At 34.1% G+C, this 18,826-nt stretch overlaps 3 protein-coding genes across 4 annotated transcripts; 2 read left to right on the forward strand and 1 right to left on the reverse strand.

Moving 5' to 3' along the window:
- Positions 1–3,045: 3,045 nt before the first annotated feature.
- On the reverse strand, positions 3,046–6,708 carry LOC112017068 (rust resistance kinase Lr10-like). Of its 2 annotated transcripts, none has more exons than XM_065775969.1 (4): positions 5,831–6,708; positions 5,525–5,563; positions 4,783–4,812; positions 3,046–4,498 (listed from the first exon to the last, which is right to left on the reverse strand). In XM_065775969.1, exons 1-4 carry the CDS (start codon positions 6,642–6,644, stop codon positions 3,366–3,368), a joined length of 2,016 nt encoding a protein of 671 aa, XP_065632041.1. In that variant the 5' UTR covers positions 6,645–6,708; the 3' UTR covers positions 3,046–3,365. The 2 variants fall into 2 exon arrangements, with proteins under 2 accessions (XP_065632041.1, XP_023905300.1); XM_024049532.2 differs by having other exon boundaries at positions 5,525–5,560; positions 5,831–6,707.
- A 473-nt stretch (positions 6,709–7,181) lies between these two features.
- Positions 7,182–10,738, forward strand: LOC112027946 (rust resistance kinase Lr10). The gene is given in 4 exon segments (XM_024060592.2): positions 7,182–7,995; positions 9,503–9,529; positions 9,613–10,686; positions 10,689–10,738. Coding segments are annotated over 4 exon segments (1,794 nt in total). The 5' UTR covers positions 7,182–7,337; the 3' UTR covers positions 10,724–10,738.
- Positions 10,739–11,618: 880 nt separating this feature from the next.
- LOC112027995 (rust resistance kinase Lr10) lies at positions 11,619–15,473 on the forward strand. The gene is given in 3 exon segments (XM_024060630.2): positions 11,619–12,374; positions 14,158–14,184; positions 14,268–15,473. Coding segments are annotated over 3 exon segments (1,785 nt in total). The 5' UTR covers positions 11,619–11,728; the 3' UTR covers positions 15,380–15,473.
- The last annotated feature ends 3,353 nt before the right edge of the window (positions 15,474–18,826 follow it).

An 18,826-nucleotide genomic window follows, 5' to 3' on the forward strand; every position in this document is an offset into this window, starting at 1 on the left:
TCCAATAAGTGCCAATTAGTTGAGTTACAAGCTATTGAAAAGCTATTTATGGGTAGAAGAATTTTTTTCCCCAAAATTAGGGTAAAATACCTTATTTGAAGGTAAGAGGCTCACCAACAAAATATGGTGTGGATGATGTGCATGATGTTTCATGCACCTTCATATACAATTGAAGCCATGGGTCATGAGTCAACAAAAGCTTCCATGAAGCTATAGTTCCATTCTATACAAACTTGAAACGACTTTTGCAAGTAGTGTCATCCCTATCATTTTTCTCATCTAGGTCAACTACAAACATCACTCTTTTACTTACTACTATGAATTTGTCACATCAACATATGTTAAAAATTTTATCAAATTTTTTGTGTCTATAGACTTTCTCAAAAAAAAAAAAAAAATTCTTAACACGATTCTACAGGTTTAGTAGAACAAGAATGCAAAAATTTAGTTAGTTATTTTGCATCTGAAAAAAATAAAATAATAGAGTTAATGTAATATTTAAATACTTTTTTTTTTTAAATGTCCTATTTAAATATACAGAATACCTCAATTTAGTTTGCTTTAGGTCCCAAATCCATCAAGTTGCAGTGACGGATGTCGATCCCATACCAAACAACTGGAAAAAATATATATACAGATCCATCAAAATCAAAAGACTTAGTTAATTGGCATGGTTTAGGAAGTTGAAGGCCAAATAGAAACTGTACCAAAACATATCACAAAAAAGAAACTGTACATAAACAGCGACACTTTTGCCATGATCAGTTGTTGTGAGATGCTTCTTCTTTTTTTCTTTTTCTTTTTTATTTATTATTATTATTATTAATTTTTTTTTTTTTTTTTTTTTTTTTTTTTTTTTTTTTTTTTTTTTTTTTTTTTTATGATCGGGCTTACACCTCTTTGGTGGATGAGATAGTATCTAATGAGGAGTATTTTAGAGTTAGCACATATATGTGGTTTCGGACAAAAACATCATTTGGGCCAGGTTCTAGCCCAAGGATTGCTCCGTAGATCCATTAGGCCTTTGCACCAAGAATCTCTTGGTTCAGGATTGGGCTCAGGCCTCGAGGGCTCCACTTTAACCCCTCTACTGCTACAGAAAAGAAAACATATAGGAGAAAAGAATGAATCTTATGTGGAGCAGAGGAAGAAACACTTGAGGATTTGTTCATATAGATTGAACAACATCAAAAATCATATGGGCTCTCTCAACTTCGCCCATCAACTTCTTTGAAATAAACTTCAATTCATATTAAACTAGGTTGAATATTTAAAAAAATAAAAAGAATTTCAATTTATGGCATTCGCTCTTGATAATAACTTTTTATTATCAGATCAAGATATCAGTGTTTTTGGTGTAAGTAGGGATTGAACCCTAAATCTCTTATTTAACCATCAAAGAACTAGTTAACCTAACTGAAATTCACCACATGATTAGCTAAATGAGAAAGATAATTTGAGTTTTAATTGAAGGAAGAGATATAATTTTAATAAAAATTTGAATTTTATTTTTAACAAATTGCTAGTTACAAAAAAATTTAGCTTTAATTTCTCTATAACAAATGATTTTTTAGTTCTTTGGTGGTAAATAGTTTTTTTTGCTAAAAAACAATCACCATAGTGAATATTTATTATTGTTATTAAGTTTTTGAGTTGTATAGTTGCTATTTGGGTTGGGCTAGTTAGGCTATAGGGAGAAATGGGCTTAAGGTTTGGGAAGGGCCTAATTACAAATATAAAATAACGAAAAAAAAAAATTGGACTTAGGGAGGGGGGGGGGGGTTGGGGTGGCGGCCTTGAGCTCCCGCTTGGGTCCGTTCCTGATCCCACCATATGAACTCTCTCTTTTCTCTCCCTTTGGAGGAAAGAATATGGTTGGTTTCAAGAAGAAAACGGAACCCTCAATTTTCTATACCCTTTTTCCAATCATTTTGACCTTTTTTTTCATTTATGGAATCATTTTGATCCTTAAGTTATGAAACTATTGTCATTTTAGTACTTGTAATCTCACTTGACACACAAACACATAGCTAATAGAATAATTAGGAATAATTAATTTCTAGTATTAAAAACCACATCTGCATCTAAATAAATAATCAACATCAACATCAAAAAGAAAAATGAAATAATGATTTTCTAAAGAAAAAAAAAAAAAAAAAAAAAACACTCTAGTTTCCTTTTGTTTTCTTTCATTTCTTACGTAAGTTAGCGTTGCCTGTGATCAAACCATTCCAATTCTTGGAATAAACCTCACTGACATTGTTGTCACAGGTAACTAGAAGAAGATTCGAGGTTTGGATTTATTCTCTCTCTCTTTCTCTAGTTTCCTCCATTTGTTTGTACACTTATAGGATGCTGGAGGATACTCAATATTTCAAGAAAAGTTCAAACATGTTGACTATTTCTTCATTTGGGCAAGTATGAGATTGGGACATTCTGATTTCAATTTGGTATGCAGAGTCCAAATTAGGCGTGATTCATAAAGCCGAAGTTGTATACTCTTCGACAATTTTAATTCCCACACACTAGTGTCAAACAAATAAATAAAGCTATGCCCTGTTATCTCATGCACTTAAATTTTTTGCAATATCTTGTGCACCTAAATTAGTAAAAGACGAATACGTAATGTTGGTGCAAACACAACATTTTCAAGAGCTAAAACAGGAATATTTTCAGTCAATGGGAAAACTCTAATTGAGCAGCCTGGTTGATTAAGGAATATTAATTATCTACACAACAATAATTTATCCTCTGTAAGAGGCAGGGCAGCCACTATATATATATATATATATACAAAATATAAATTCTACTTTAACCTAATCTAAGTATATATGTATGTAAAATTCCATCATGGAGATTTGAATCTTGGTCCTTACCCCCTACACTCCACAAGCATTTATATTTGTCGAGTGAGTCAACCATCGTGCCAAGGGTGCGCGATGATGGGCGGCCACTAGTTTTTTATGAAAATTGATTGCTTTTTTTTTTTTGTTAATAATAACATGAATTAATTGCATAACCATGCATATGAGTACTGAATATATAAATAGGAGTAAAGCAATTCTTACAACTGGGCTATTGCCACTCCAAAATATATTGCCCGGTTTTTCAGCATTGTTTATTAACTTAATCAATTACACATTCACAATTATAAAGTTATAAATATTTTTTTCCTCTTAAAAAGACTTTAACAAATAAATATACCACGCACTAAGCAAAAAAAGAAAAATTGTTGTAGATAAGGATAGCTATCATAAATCAAGGGACCAATTATTTGTCACACAAAAATATGAAGTGTCTTTATGCTATGATATATGTGAAGAATAATTGCCCCAGTTCCACTATGGTGTTAACTTTCCTTGCATTTAAAGTATAGCCGATTGACTTGATTCACTTAATTGAAATGATAAACTAGTTGAATTTAAATTGTCTCCTACATCCCCTATCAGTCTCGTTGGTGATGATGATAGGAAAGGCTTGGAAGGCATTTGTAAGCGTTCAACTTCTCCTTCAAGCATTTCTACAACTTTGTTCATTGAAGGACGGTCACTAGGCTTCATCTGTATGCACCATAATGCAACTATGATCATCTTCTTAACAATTTCCTTCTCCTCCTCTGTGGCATCTTCTATTTCTATGTCATTTCCTGTGCTAAATTGGCCATAGATCCAAGTTGGGAAGTAAATTTGGCTTGAATGGTCTGCAAATGCATTCACGTTCTTTCTTCTATTGGCCATTTCCAACAATAACATGCCAAAACTATAAACATCAGCTTTATAAGAGACCCTTCCAATGTTTTTATAGAACAACTCTGGAGCTATATATCCTAGTGTTCCCCTTGTAGCAGTCAAAGACACCATACTATCATTTATTGGATTAAGTTTTGCAAGTCCAAAATCAGAAATTTTTGGGGTGAAGTTCTCATCAAGAAGAATGTTATGAGTCTTGATATCAAAATGCAAAATTTGCATATCACATCCTTGATGCAAATATTCAATTCCACGAGCCACTCCAAGAGAAATATCATATGTTTTCTCAATACTTAAGGTGATATTCCCTTCTTGAGAAAAAATGTACTTGTCAAGAGAGCTATTAGGCATGAATTCATATATAAGTGCACGCTTTAGTCCCTCAGCACAGTAGCCAATAAGTTGCACCACATTCTCGTGGTGAATTCTTCCAATTGTGGCAACTTCATTGATAAAGTCTTGACCGTTTGCTTTGGACTTACCTAACATCTTTAAAGCTACATGATGGCCACTTTGAAGCTTTCCTTTATATACAGAACCATAGCCTCCTTCACCCAATTTATCTTTGAAACCTTTGGCCATCTTTCTAATTTGTGAGAAAGAGTACGTAATTGGCACGAGGTTATTTTGGCTTTGCAGAAATTCTTCGACAACGTCATACATTGATAAATGCCTTCTACACCACTTATATATAAAAAACGCAATAACACAAGGAATCCCCAACACAATTTTTGCTGCAAGTTGTAGTCCTGTGTCGGAACATCACGAAAATAATTACTATAAGAAAACAAATATGTTCCCATAATTAATGCTCTTATCACTTATAGTTTTTGGTTGAAAACATAACTACGACTTACAACTAACCGCATTCATGAATCGTAATAATCAAGAACAATAAGTACTGTATATTCCGTGTAAATATCACTTTCATTTTTATATTCTTGCAATGCGCTACTTCAAACTCAAAGTCTTAAGGATCTGCTAAAAAAAATGAAATAAAGTAGATCAAAAAAGAGACACAGGTTCTTCTTACCTATGGTAGCCACTATTGCCGCCAAAGTAACTGCAAGATATATAAGAAAGATGAATTATTATTTTTTTTCTTCTAACATAAATTAAATTAATTAATCAATGAAATAAATGACATAAATAATTTCAAATGTCCAGGGCATAATAAATCAACTTTAAGTCATTAACAACTTTCCCCTGGCCCTTACCAAAGGAAAAAATAGGAACATGCTAAACGTGTACTATATGTTTTACTACATAAATCTTACAAACTAATATGACAATTAATGTAATTGGTGGACTTCAATGGTTTCAAAAATAAATATTTGAATTGCCTATTAGTGATTGGGATTCATGAATAATACAGTTAGTTGAGACTGATAAGTAAAAATAAATAAATATTTGAATTGCCTATTAGTGATTGGGAGTGAAGAATTTGACAATCCTCCATTGAGACTAACAAGAAAAATTTTAATTAAGTTATAGAAAATGTGCAAACATGCATAGATTCCCAACTCTTTGTTATCGCAGAACCAGAGAGATGAAAGGTACAAATTCTTAATGGAAAGAAGAAGCTAATTTCTTAAGGAATTCCATTTTTTCCCTTTTCATTTCCTCATACCTAAAAAGTTTGAGATCAATTTGTTGCCCGAGTACATGGTTATTGCTCTACATGTGTTATCACTAGGCACAATTACTCATGCAATTTTATTCCATTGTCCATTCTAAATTATCCTTCAAACAACTTTTTCAGATAGAAACCTCACCTGTGCCGAAAACTTCGATAATGTAATGGAATCCGCCTGCTTTGACAAATGAAAGAATATAACATCAGCATTAGGAACCTTAAAATTAAAAACCAAATCATTATAATTAAACTACAATAAATATTACCCTACCATGTCAATTAGATTAATCGGTTTTGATTTTTGCTATAGAATTTCAATACATGAATGGTTTGTGGCAGTGGAGAAATGAAAGAGTTCAGAAAAGTAGGAAATGTGCAGAAGGAAAACAGTGGTCAACAACACGGTATGAATTTAATTTATGGCTTTCTTTCTAGCATTCTTTACCTTGTTTGAATCTGCACTGAACGTGGTCCGCGTCATCGAGGCAGCAATAAGCATCGCCCCATCTTCCGCAATAACTTCTACAAACATCTCTGAGCCATGAAAGTTCAAAACCGTATACCAATTCGTTGTGGACGTCTGCACAGGAAATATTGATTGGGTCATCATTTCCTGGCCAAGATGTCAGGAACATCTGCTCTACTTTGCACGAGTCCTCCACATAGATTGCACTCGTTCTACCAACCTTAACATATCTATACGTCTTGAAATGAGAAATAGAAGAGTTGGAAGAGTACTGATCTCCATTGTCAATATTGCAAGTAGAAGCGTCCAAATAGAGTGGAGAATTCACTGGTTTTTCACAGCTCATCCAAACCACACTCCTTGACAGTTCAGGACTGGAAAACCAGTTGTACTCTGTCCTCTTCGGCAGATAAGTGGTATATGCAGAACGATATTGACTGAAATTATGGCGATTTAAAGAATAACTAGGCGTGGTGGAGTAATTATCCTTCTGTATACCTGAGTCCACGATCCAGATAGTGTAGTTATTGTAATTGATTTCCTTTACGTAGTACTCTCTTTCAAATAAGGATAGCATCGTATGATTGTTCTCACACGACAGTTCATACCTTCGCTCCCCGCACTTTTTAGGATCGGTCTTCAATCGAAACGGAAAGCTTATGTTGAGGATATTGCCACAGGAAGAAGGGGAACAGTGATGATTAGCCTTAGCAGTAGCACTACAAGTTTCCTGGACTAGAACAAGAGCAATAAAGGCCGTGAGTACTGCACTCAACGTTAATCCTCTTGCCATTGAGGTAGATGAATTTTACCGATAGTAGATAAACATATATAATAAAAACTTCTTTGTGGTACCGTGTTAAAAATATCTTCCAACAAGAAAGTGAAAATTAGAGTTTCCACTTAATGAAGGCGAAGCGCAATTTCGTGGTAGTCAAACAATATCAACATCAATATCTGGCGTTAGCACACACGTCATCATCATAATAATTTGACAGTTATTAATGGTTTTTTTTTTAAAATTTATTTTTTACATTTAGTTATTGAAGGTTCATTCCCCTTACCCTCGTGTGTGTGTATTGGTTTGCTGTTTCTCAAAAAAAAAAAAAATTAATCACACACTAGCACTCTTGTTATTAAAGAAAATGAAAATTAGAGTTCCCACTGAATGAAGGTGAGGCGCAATTTCGTGGTAGTCAAACAATATCAACATTCAACATCAATATCTGGCGTTAGCACACACATCATCATCATAATAATTTGACAGTTATTAATTTTTTTTTTTAATTTTGTTTTTACATTTAGTTAAATTAATCACACACTAGCACGCTTGTTATTAATTACTCCAAATTTGTTAGGAATAGGTGAGGATTCCATAATAATCCATATACTATCCATCTAAGTTAGTCTTTTGATATAACTCTCTAAAAAAAGTTAGAAGTCTTTTGATATCTGGGAGTGCGAGAAGCCTTTCCAGACCACAGATATGGTGGGAAACCTAAGAATAGTTATCCCAACCTTACTGTTGTTTGTGCTTTTCATCGTAGACCTTGGAGAAGGCCACAATTGGTGTCCCGAACCCGAACGGTGTGGAGACCATGGCCCAGACATCCGATTTCCTTTCCGACTCAGCAAAGAGAGGCAGCCAGACCAGCACGGTGGGTTTGATCTCTACTGCAATGATAAAGATGATACGGTGCTTGAGCTGTCAACTTCAGTAAAAGCCTTTGTTAAACACATTGATTACAAATCTCAGTCAATTATAGTAACTGACTCAGATAATTGCTTTCAACGGAAAATTCAGGAACTCAGTTTATCTTCCACTCCTTTCCAATTCACAAATTTACTTTATAGCTATTCCCTTTTCAGTTGTACGCCAGATACAAAATATAATTCATATCATCAGATCCCTTGTCTTAGCAGCAGTCGCCACACAGTTTATGCTTTTCCTTCGGATGATGACATCGATGACTTGCCCATATTATCATGTACAAAGATGTATAGCGTTTCATCAGTTCCAGATGATATATGGGAGAATCCTCTTCTTGTATTGACATGGTCCTGCGGACCCGGTGAAGTGAAAGGCAAGAACTGTAGATTGGAGGAAAATAGCACTGATTTGAAAACTGGGTGCAAAGACAAAGGTACGAATTGTATTATTTCTACCCAATTTCCACTTCTATAATCACACAAGTTCTTCACGTTTCACGCCAACATGTATTGATTTTATCAACCTCAGTTTATAAATCCTCTGCGACGGTAATTTCCTGTAACTAGTCATGGGGTGCTAAGTTGTGTCTCAATTGTTATGAATCAGCCCCCAGGTCACCAGTCACGTACCGCCACGTCACTGGTGGCTTCAAGGAACCCACCCCATCACAGCTGCTCATCCATTCTTCTTCCTTCTTCTTCGTTTCGTATCGTCCTCTGTTTCTTCCTTTTATTTTCTGTGTTGCCTGCCCGTTTGAACTTCACTGCTTTGTTAGTTTGTTTTGTGTCATTTTTTAATTATATCTTCTTCTTCTTTTTTGATAATATTAATTATATCTTTTTGTTTGTGAACTCCACGTGATTATCATTTTTTTTTTCAACTTATTCCCTTTATTAATTTGTTATTCTTAATAATATTGAATTGATATTTGGGCTTAAAGATTGACATACTAATTCGGATAAAAGATTTTTTTTTGAGAACCAGATAAAAGATTTTTAATTTTAACACCCTTAATCAATATATATATATATATATAAGGTGTAATTTTTCCTTCCAACCAAAATAACATTATTTTAGAATTCGGCTTTTCTCACAAAGAAAATTATCTATAAAAGTGGTGCTCCTTTGTCTCAAAAATAAATTTAATTAGTATTTACTGACTCATTATTATGTGTTAGGAGGAGGTATAAATTATACTTTGCCTAATACTGAATAATTACTACATGTGTCTCAAAAGAACTTGAATAGCCTGGTAGCTCATCAGTTGGTACCAAACCTTGGGGTATCAACATAAAATTTAGTTAAATTTAATGCAAGTGTGGTTAATTGATTAATTAAGGAAAACTCACTGCTTAGCACATTAGACCTCTTAACATCCTAAACATGAAAACAAAGTCAAAATGCAATATTACCTTGCTAATAAGAATAATTATTTAATGTTTTAGGAGTACAATAGCATTGTACTTTATTACTTTACTAAATAATTACTCATGTCTCAAAAGAACTTGAAGAAGCTGGTAGCCCATCAGTTGGAACCAAACTTTGTGATATCAACATAAATTTTAGCTAAAAATATTAGCATAAGTGAAGTAATTGTTTAATTGAGGAAAACTTGTTGCTTAGAACATTAGACCTCTTAAAAGCCTACATATGAAATCAAAGTCTAAATGTAATATTACCTTACTAATAAGAGTAAATATTCAGTGTTTAAGGAGTACCACGACTTGGTACTTCCTCGTCTCACATAATAATTAATCCTACTAATTAAATTCATGATGGAATCCATTATTCATGTAAGAAAAAAAAAGTATCACATGACTGTATTCCAATAGTACCTTATCATTTTTCTACTAATAATGCTAAAAAATTTACACAATTAATTTTTATTTTCTCTTTTGATATGTGTAATAAAAAGCTGATCATATTAAAATGTTTTACAGGTGCATTAACAAAAATAGTGATTATTGGTGAGTTTTTCGTTGGCCATTTTTGGAAACTTACAGCAAATTATTTTTTGTTTTCTAGATTCACGAATATGTTTAACATGCAGGTTCCATCTTAGGGTCATTTCTTTTGGTACTAGTAGTCTATGCACTCTACCGTGTCTATCACTATGATAAAACAGAGAAAGAAAATCAAGCTAGGATTGAAATGTTTTTGGAGGATTATAAAGCTCTCAAGCCCACAAGGTACTCATATAACGATGTTAAAAGAATTACAAATCAATTTACTGAGAAGTTAGGACAAGGAGCCTATGGAACAGTGTTCAAAGGAAAGTTTTCAAATGAAATCCATGTAGCCGTGAAGATCTTGAATAGTTCCAAGGGTAATGGGGAAGAATTCATAAATGAAGTGGGAACAATGGGTAGAATCCACCATGTTAATGTGGTTCGCTTGGTTGGCTTCTGTGCTGATGGATTTAGAAGAGCTCTAGTCTATGAGTTCTTACCAAATGATTCACTAGAGAAGTTCATTTCCTCAGTAGATTCTAACCGTTTCCTTGGTTGGGAAAAGCTTCACGACATTGCTCTCAGCATAGCAAAAGGAATTGAATATCTTCACCAAGGATGCGATCAACGAATCCTCCATTTTGATATTAAACCTCATAATATTTTGCTAGACCAAAATTTCAATCCAAAAATTTCTGATTTTGGTCTAGCCAAGTTGTGTGCAAAAGATCAAAGTGCAGTGTCCATGACCACAGCTAGGGGGACCATGGGTTACATTGCACCCGAAGTGTTCTCTAGGAACTTTGGGAGCGTGTCTTACAAATCAGATGTTTACAGTTTTGGAATATTGTTGCTTGAAATGGTTGGTGGTAGGAAAAATGTTGACATAACCATAGAGAACACTAGCCAAATATATTTCCCAGAATGGATCTACAATTTGTTAGAGCAAAAAGAAGACCTACGAGTCTATGTTGAGGATAATGGAGATGCTAAAATTGCAAAGAAACTCGCAATTGTGGGACTCTGGTGCATCCAGTGGCACCCAGTGGATCGTCCTTCAATGAAAGTTGTGGTCCAAATGTTGGAAGGAGAAGGAGATAAGTTAACCATGCCTCCTAATCCCTTTGCGTCTACAGGCCCTACAAGAATCAATGTAAGTATGCCTGCAAGGCGTCTGACCAAGAGTTAGAAGTCATCCTAGAATCAGAGTAAGAGTCCTCGACAATCATAAAAGTTGCAATCATTTTGTACTCAAGGATTGAATATTAACTNTGCTTAACCTGAATGAAGTTTCCCGAACTAGGACTTCCTCGATGCTTTCCAAATTCCAATATAAATTGGTGGTGGTAGCATTATGGCATTTATACTCTTCTTTAAAAAAAAAGGGGGGGGTAAATTATAAAGTCGATCCCTATCCTCTACAACATATCTCAATTTGGTCCATAACCTTTTAATTATGTCAATTTAGTCCTTAATTAATAGTTTTAATACTATGGTTAATTTAGTCCTTGTCGTTATCTTTTGAATGGGAAAAGCCGATGTGTAGTTATTGTAATTGATTTCCTTTACGTAGTATCTTCTTTCAAATAAGGATAGCACCGTATGATTGTTCTCACACGACAGCTCATACCTTGAGTCCCCGCACTTTTCTGGGTCGTTCTTCAATCGAAACGGAAAGCTTATGTTGTGGATGTTGCCACAGGAAGAAGGGGCACAGTGATGATTAACCTTAGCAGTAGCACTACAAGTTTCATGGACTAGAACAAGAGCAATAAAGGCCGTGAGTACTGCACTCAACGTTAATCCTCTTGCCATTGAGGTAGGTTGAGAGGAATTTTTCCGATAGTACATAAACATATATAATAAAAACTTCTTTCTGTTGTACCGTGTTGAAAATATCTTCCAACAAGAAAGTGAAAATTAGAGTTTCCACTGAATGAAGGTGAAGCGCAATTTCGTAGTAGAACAATATCAATATCAACATCAATATCTGGCGTTAGCACATACGTCATCATGATAATAATTTGACAGTTATTAAGGTTTTTTTATTAATTTATTTTTTACATTTAATTAAAATAATCACACACTAGCACGCTTGTTATTAATTACTCCAAATTTGTTAGGAATAGGTGAGGATTCCATAATAATCTATATACTCTCCATCTAAGTTAGTCTTTTGATATCTGGGAGTGCGAGAAGCCTTTCCAGACCACAGATATGGATATTTCCCTAAGAATGGTTATCCCAACCTTACTGTTGTTTGTGCTTTTCATCCTAGACTTTGGAGAAGGCCACAATAGTTGTCCCAAAATACAGTGTGGAGATGGTCCACCCATCCGATTTCCTTTCCGACTCAAAGACAGGCAGCCAGACCACCACGGTGGCTTTGATCTCTACTGCAATGATAAAAAAGATACGGTGCTTGAGCTGTCAACTTCAGTAAAATCCTTTGTTAAACACATTGATTACAAATCTCAGTCAATTATAGTAACTGACTCAGATAATTGCTTTCTACGGAAAATTCAGGGACTCAATTTATCTTCCACTCCTTTCCAATTCACAAACTATCTTTCTAACTATTCCCTTTTCAGTTGTACGCCAGACACAAAATATTATTCATATCAGATCCATTGTCTTGGCAGCAGTCGCCACACAGTCTATGCTTTTCCTTCGGATGATGACATCGACGACTTGCCCATATTATCGTGTACAAAGATGTATAGCGTTTCATCAGTTCCATATGATATATGGGAGAATCCTCTTCTTGTATTGACATGGTCCTGCGGACACGGTGAAGTGAAAGGCAAGAACTGTAGATTCGAAGAAAATAGCGCTGATTTGAAAACTGAGTGCAAAGACAAAGGTACGTATTGTATTATTTCTACCCAATTTCCACTTCTATAATCACACAAGTTCTTCACGTTTCAAGCCAACATGTATTTGATTTTATCAACCTCAGTTTATAAATGCTCTGCGACGGTAATTTCCTGTAACCATTGGTTTAGTTTATCAATATAGCTATGTTGCGTCTCAATTGTTATGAATCAGCCCCCAGCTCACCAGTCACGTACCACCACGTCGCTGGTGGCTTCAAGGAACCCACCCCATCACAGCTGGTCATCCATTCTTCTTCCTTCTTCTTCGTTTCGTATCGTCCCCTGTTTCTTCCTTTTATGTTCTGCGTTGTCTGCCCGTTTGAACTTCACTGCTTTGTTAGTTAATTTGTTTTGTGCCATTTTTTAATTTTTAAAATTTTTTTTTTGGATAACATTAATTATATCTTTTTGTTATAGTAATAGAGAATAGATAATTTACAAGACTTAATCTTAGTTATAATTACTAATATCTTCATTATACTAAGAAAACATATTCCGAATGAACTTATAATTTATCATTAATTCAATTGCCAGTAATATGAATAAATTTTGATAAGGGAGTCACATATACCACAAGATTTATCTCCTACTGAAGATTTATTATCTAAAAGAACTTGTGTTGACTTAAAAATTCTTCCTTTGGATCATAGATTATGATTACGAAAGATCTCATCAATATTATCATACTGATCAAGATAAAAAAAAATTATTTACAAAAAGGTCCTTGCCAACCTCTTCAACACGAATTTGAATGACCCCCCTAAAAGTTATTCTTGGAGCCACCACTGCTCATAACATTAGACTATTCATTCTTAAGGTGTAATTTTTCCTTCCAACCAAAATAACATTATTTTAGAAGTCAGCTTGTCTCACAAGGAAAATTATCTATAAAGCAATGTAGTGCTCCTTTGTCTCACATGACAAATGGATCTCATCATAAATTTAATTAATATTTAGTAAGACTCACTATTATGTGTTAAGAGGAGGTATAAATTATACGTTGCCTAATACTGAATAATTACTACATGTGTCTCAAAAGAACTTGAATAGGCTGGTAGCTCATCAATTGGTACCAAACCTCGGGGTATCAACATAAAATTTAGCTAAAGTTTAATGCCAGTGTGGTTAATTGATTAATTAAGGAAAACCCATTGCTTAGCACATTAGACCTCTTAACATCCTAAACATGAAAACAAAGTCAGAATGCAATATTACCTTGCTAATAAGAATAATTATTTAATGTTTTAGAAGTACAATAGCATTATACTTTAGTACTTACTAAATAATTACTCGTGTCTCAAAAGAACTTGAATAAGCTGGTAGCCCATCAGTTGGAACCAAACTTTGCGATATCAACATAAATTTTAGCTAAAAATATTAGCATAAGTGAGGTAATTGTTTAGTTGAGGAAAACTCCTTGCTTAGATCATTAGACCTCTTAAAAGCCTAAACATGAACTCAAAGTCTAAATGTAATATTACCTTACGTACTAATAAGAGTAAGTATTCAATGTTTAAGAAGTACCACGACTTGGTACTTCCTCGTCTTACATAATAATTAATCTTACTAATTAAATTCATAATGAAATACTAATTAAATTCATGATAGATACCATCATTCATGTAAGAAAAGAGAATATCACGTGGCTGTATTCTAACAGTACCTTATCATTTTTCGACTAAGAGTGATAAAAAATTTACACACAATTATTTTTTATTTTCTCTTTTGATATGTGTAATAAAAAGCTAATCATATTAAAATGTTTTATAGGTACATTAACAAAAATACTGATTACTGGTGAGTTTTCCGTTGGCCATTTTTGAAAATTTATAGTAAATTATGTTTTGTTTTCTAGACTCACGAATATGTTTAACTTGTAGGTTCCATCTTGGGGTCATTTCTTTTGGTACTACTAGTCTATGCACTTTACCGTGTCTATCGCTATGACAAAATAGAGAAAGAAAATCAAGCTAGGATTGAAATGTTTTTGGAGGATTAAGAAGCTCTCAAGCCCACAAGGTACTCATATAATGATGTTAAAAGAATTAAAAATCAATTTACTGAGAAGTTAGGACAAGGAGCCTATGGAACAGTGTTCAAAGGAAAGTTTTCAAATGAAATCCATGTAGCCGTGAAGATCCTGAACAGTTCCAAGGGCAATGGGGAAGAATTCATAAATGAAGTGGGAACAATGGGTAGAATCCACCATGTTAATGTGGTTCGCTTGGTTGGCTTCTGTGCGGATGGATTTAGAAGAGCTCTAGTCTATGAGTTCTTACCTAATGATTCACTAGAGAAGTTCATTTCCTCAGTAGATTCTAACCGTTTCCTTGGTTGGGAAAAGCTACAAGACATTGCTCTCGGCATAGCAAAAGGAATTGAATATCTTCACCAAGGATGTGATCAACGAATCCTCCATTTTGACATTAAACCTCATAATATTTTGCTAGACCAAAATTTCAATCCAAAAATTTCTGATTTTGGTCTGGCCAAGTTGTGTGCAAAAGATCAAAGTGCAGTGTCCATGACCACAGCTAGAGGGACTATGGGTTACATTGCACCCGAAGTGTTCTCTAGGAACTTTGGGAGTGTGTCTTACAAATCAAATATTTACAGTTTTGGAATATTGTTGCTTGAAATGGTTGGAGGTAGGAAAAATGTTGACGTAACCGTGAAGAACACTAGCCAAATATATTTCCCAGAATGGATCTACAATTTGTTAGAGCAAAAAGAAGACCTACGAGTCTATGTTGAGGATAATGGAGATGCTAAAATTGCAAAGAAACTCGCAATTGTGGGACTCTGGTGCATCCAGTGGCACCCAGTGGATCGTCCATCAATGAAAGTTGTGGTCCAAATGTTGGAAGGAGAAGGAGATAAGTTAACCATGCCTCCTAATCCCTTTGCCTCTACTGGCCCTACAAGAATCAATGTAAGTATGTCTGCAAGGCGTCTGGACCAGGAGTTAGAAGTCATCCTAGAATCAAAGTAGGAGTCCTTGACAATCATAAAAGTTGCAATCATTTTGTCATCAAGGATTGAAATTATTAACTTCGTGGTCAATGTAGAGACTTCAAGTTTTCTTATATCAGGTTTAAGCACAATTATACTCATAAAAATGTTTTTTTTTTTAATTCCTATTGAGATAGTAAAGAATATACAGTTAATTTTTTGTTGTTTATAAATGTTTTTATATTTATTTTTATAAAATTTCATAGTTTTGTAGAATAAGGCTTTATTTCCCTATTTTAGATAGGTTTTAAGAGAATTTGAGTCAAACTTGAGCCCCTTATTCCTGAACTGGGACTTCCTCGGTGCTTTCCAATATAAATTGTTGGTTGTAGCCTTACGGCATTTATACTCTTTAAATAAAAAAAATTCAAAGATCATTAATTGGTTTTTTTTTTCCCCTAATGGATGCTTGAGAATTTTTCGCTCTTCCATAACATTTTATTGTGATCAAATTAAATTCTTAATATGTTTTATTTAATTTAAAATTGGTTAAATTATGTTAAGAAAGAGCTTGAAGAATTGTTGTTGGAAGAAGCCCACTCAAGCCATGTGTCAATTTCACACAATGCCAAACCAACGCTATTGCCAAATTAATGTGCAAAATCATTTGCAGGCTGCAACGTTAGAACATTTGCCAAGCTAGCAACTTCTGGCCACGGTCAGTAGTTAGCATTTTAGCATTTGAATCAGGTTACCCGACTAGATCCAACAGGAGTGGCTCTACTAATTGTATGCTTTATTATTATTATTTTTGTTATAATGTTATTTGTGTGAATATGTGCGTGTAGTATAAATATAATATAATCTTATATAATTTAATAATTAAGAAATGCAGAGAGTTTGTAAAGTGTGTGGATTGTTATTATGATATAATAAATTTTTGTTATAAAGCTAGAGATTCAAGGAAAAAAAAATAGTATTTCCTCAAAAAAAAAAAAAAAAAAAAGGAAAAAAGATAGTAAAGTTATTGATTGCTCAAACATTAATATCAATAACTCAATATATTGAAGTTCTCTTTTTATTAAATTTTGTTCAACTTTAAGTTTCATTACCACCTTCCTGAAAAATTCCTGGAGCCACCCACAACATGAGGAAAATGCGTAACTCAGAGTTGGACAAATGATCTATGCAAACTGCGAAGATGACGAGAAGTTTCACTTGAAAGTTGACTGAAGAAGGTATGGTTCTTAGTCACGGCAATGGTAATCCTATCTTATAAGCAATCCTGTATCCAATAATTAAGCTATGTACACACATAAAAGATTGATTGATTAAAAAGGACCACTGTAAAACGGGGAAGAATGATTATTTGTTGAGTAAAAATATCAGTATTGGCCACTTTATCAAGTTCAATCAATTTTAAACCAGCTCTTTCTCAAGATGAATTTGTTGACTACTTGAAAAGTTAGTATGACAAAGTGGACACTGCGCTATTCCACTAATGTCCAATTGCAATATTTGGGATTTCAGAGAAGATAAGAAGTATATAGGAAAGAAGATTTATATATGTTCCAGTTGACCAAGACTGGTAAGTTCAAAACCAAGATATAAAATTTGGCATCTCATTAGCACTAAAAACCATAACAAATTGGTAGGAAATTAAAACACGTAACTAAGAGTAGGACAAATGATCTGTGTAAACTAAGAAAATTATGAGAAGTTTCACTAGCTAGTTGACTGAAGAAGATAAGGTTCTTTTGTGACGGCAATGACAAAAATAAGAAAAAATCCTGTCTTATAAACAATCATGTATCCAAAATTGATTTGGGCAAATCAGTACTGGACACCTTTGTCATGTTCAATCAACTTCTATTACCAGCTTTTTTTGAACATGAATTTGTTGATTATTCGAAAAGTTCTATTTGTATGATAAAGTGGGCACTGTGCTATTCCCCTCAAATTGCGCTAAAAAAGTCTCACCAATATTTGTATGATGTTCCATGCGTACACATTCATATCAAATTGAAGCCAAGAGTCAACAAATAGTTTCCATGAATCTACGGTTTCATACAAATTTGAATACAACTTTTGCAAGTTGTGTCATTCCTATCTTCTTCTTCTTCTTCATTCTTTTTTTTATTTACATTTGAGATTCTATTCCTATTTTTTAATGTAATCGAGTGATGGAAATTCATGTTTTACTTTTCCTCCTAAACCGAGAATTACTTAATTATTTTGATGCAGATCTGTTGCTTTTGCTAAAAGCTTCTCTGTATTACAATATAGAATCTAAGGAGAAATAATAATGAAACTTCTATGAACTTGTTAAATTGAGAGGGTACTTGTCAACATGTCTCACCGTCACCAATCTAAACGAAACACAATCATCATCCATGGAAGTTTCTTTATAAATTATATGGCAGCTCCTCACTTGGTTTAGCTTATGAAGTTTACTGAAAAACTGATTTCATTTATCTGAATAAAAATAGATACAATTACAGGTATTTATAGTATAACTAAGCAACTAAACCAGAACCAAAAACTCACTAATCTGATCTAACAAACTTCTTAACTAACTAACAGAAATGTACAGCTAATCAGTCACGTGTAAAACACATGCTCACTAACTAACACTATACTACACGCAGCTTTATACTTTAAACTACTTGCTGTTGATCTCTGCTTCAGGTCTAGAGCAACTTGAACTTGTGGACTCTTGTGACTCACTTAGCTGCTCTGACTTCTTAGACTTCTGATACTCCCCCTCAGGATGGACATCATGAGAATGAATATTTGAAATGCCCATCCTGGTAAGAAGACCAGAAAATTGATTCCAACTCAAAGCTTTTGTTAACAAATCAGCTATTTGACATTGAGTTCTAATATCCATCAACTTTATAACTCCTGCTTGCACCTTATCCCTCACAATGTGACAATCCATCTCAATATGTTTTGTACGCTCATGGAAAACTGGATTAGTTCCTATGTGAATTGCAGCCTGTGAATCACTGAACAGCAAAGCAGCTTGAGTGTGTTTGACATTCAGATCCTTAAGTAAATACAAAATCCATGTCACTTCACACACTGCAACAGCCATTGCTCTGTATTCTGCTTCTGCCGTGGATCTTGAAACTGTATTTTGCTTCTTAGACTTCCAAGAGATGAGAGAATCACCAAGAAAAACACAGTAACCAGTGATGGACCTCCTGGAATCAATGCATGCAGCCCAATCTGCATCTGCAAATGCTTTGATGTGTAAGGTGGATTGAGCTGAAAAGAACAAGCCTTGTCCTGAAGTACCTTTAAGGTATTGAATTACTCTATAAGCTGCTCTGAGATGAGGCTCTCTAGGTTTGGACATGAACTGACTCAGTCTATGTACTGAGTATGTGATGTCAGGCCTAGAGATAGTAAGATACAGCAGCCTTCCTATCAATCTTCTGTACATACCAGCATCAGTCAATAACTTGCCCTCATCTTTGCTTAA

The sequence above is a fragment of the Quercus suber genome, unplaced genomic scaffold (genome assembly GCF_002906115.3).
Source record: "Quercus suber isolate HL8 unplaced genomic scaffold, Cork oak 2.0 scaffold_124, whole genome shotgun sequence".
Lineage (NCBI taxonomy): Eukaryota > Viridiplantae > Streptophyta > Magnoliopsida > Fagales > Fagaceae > Quercus > Quercus suber.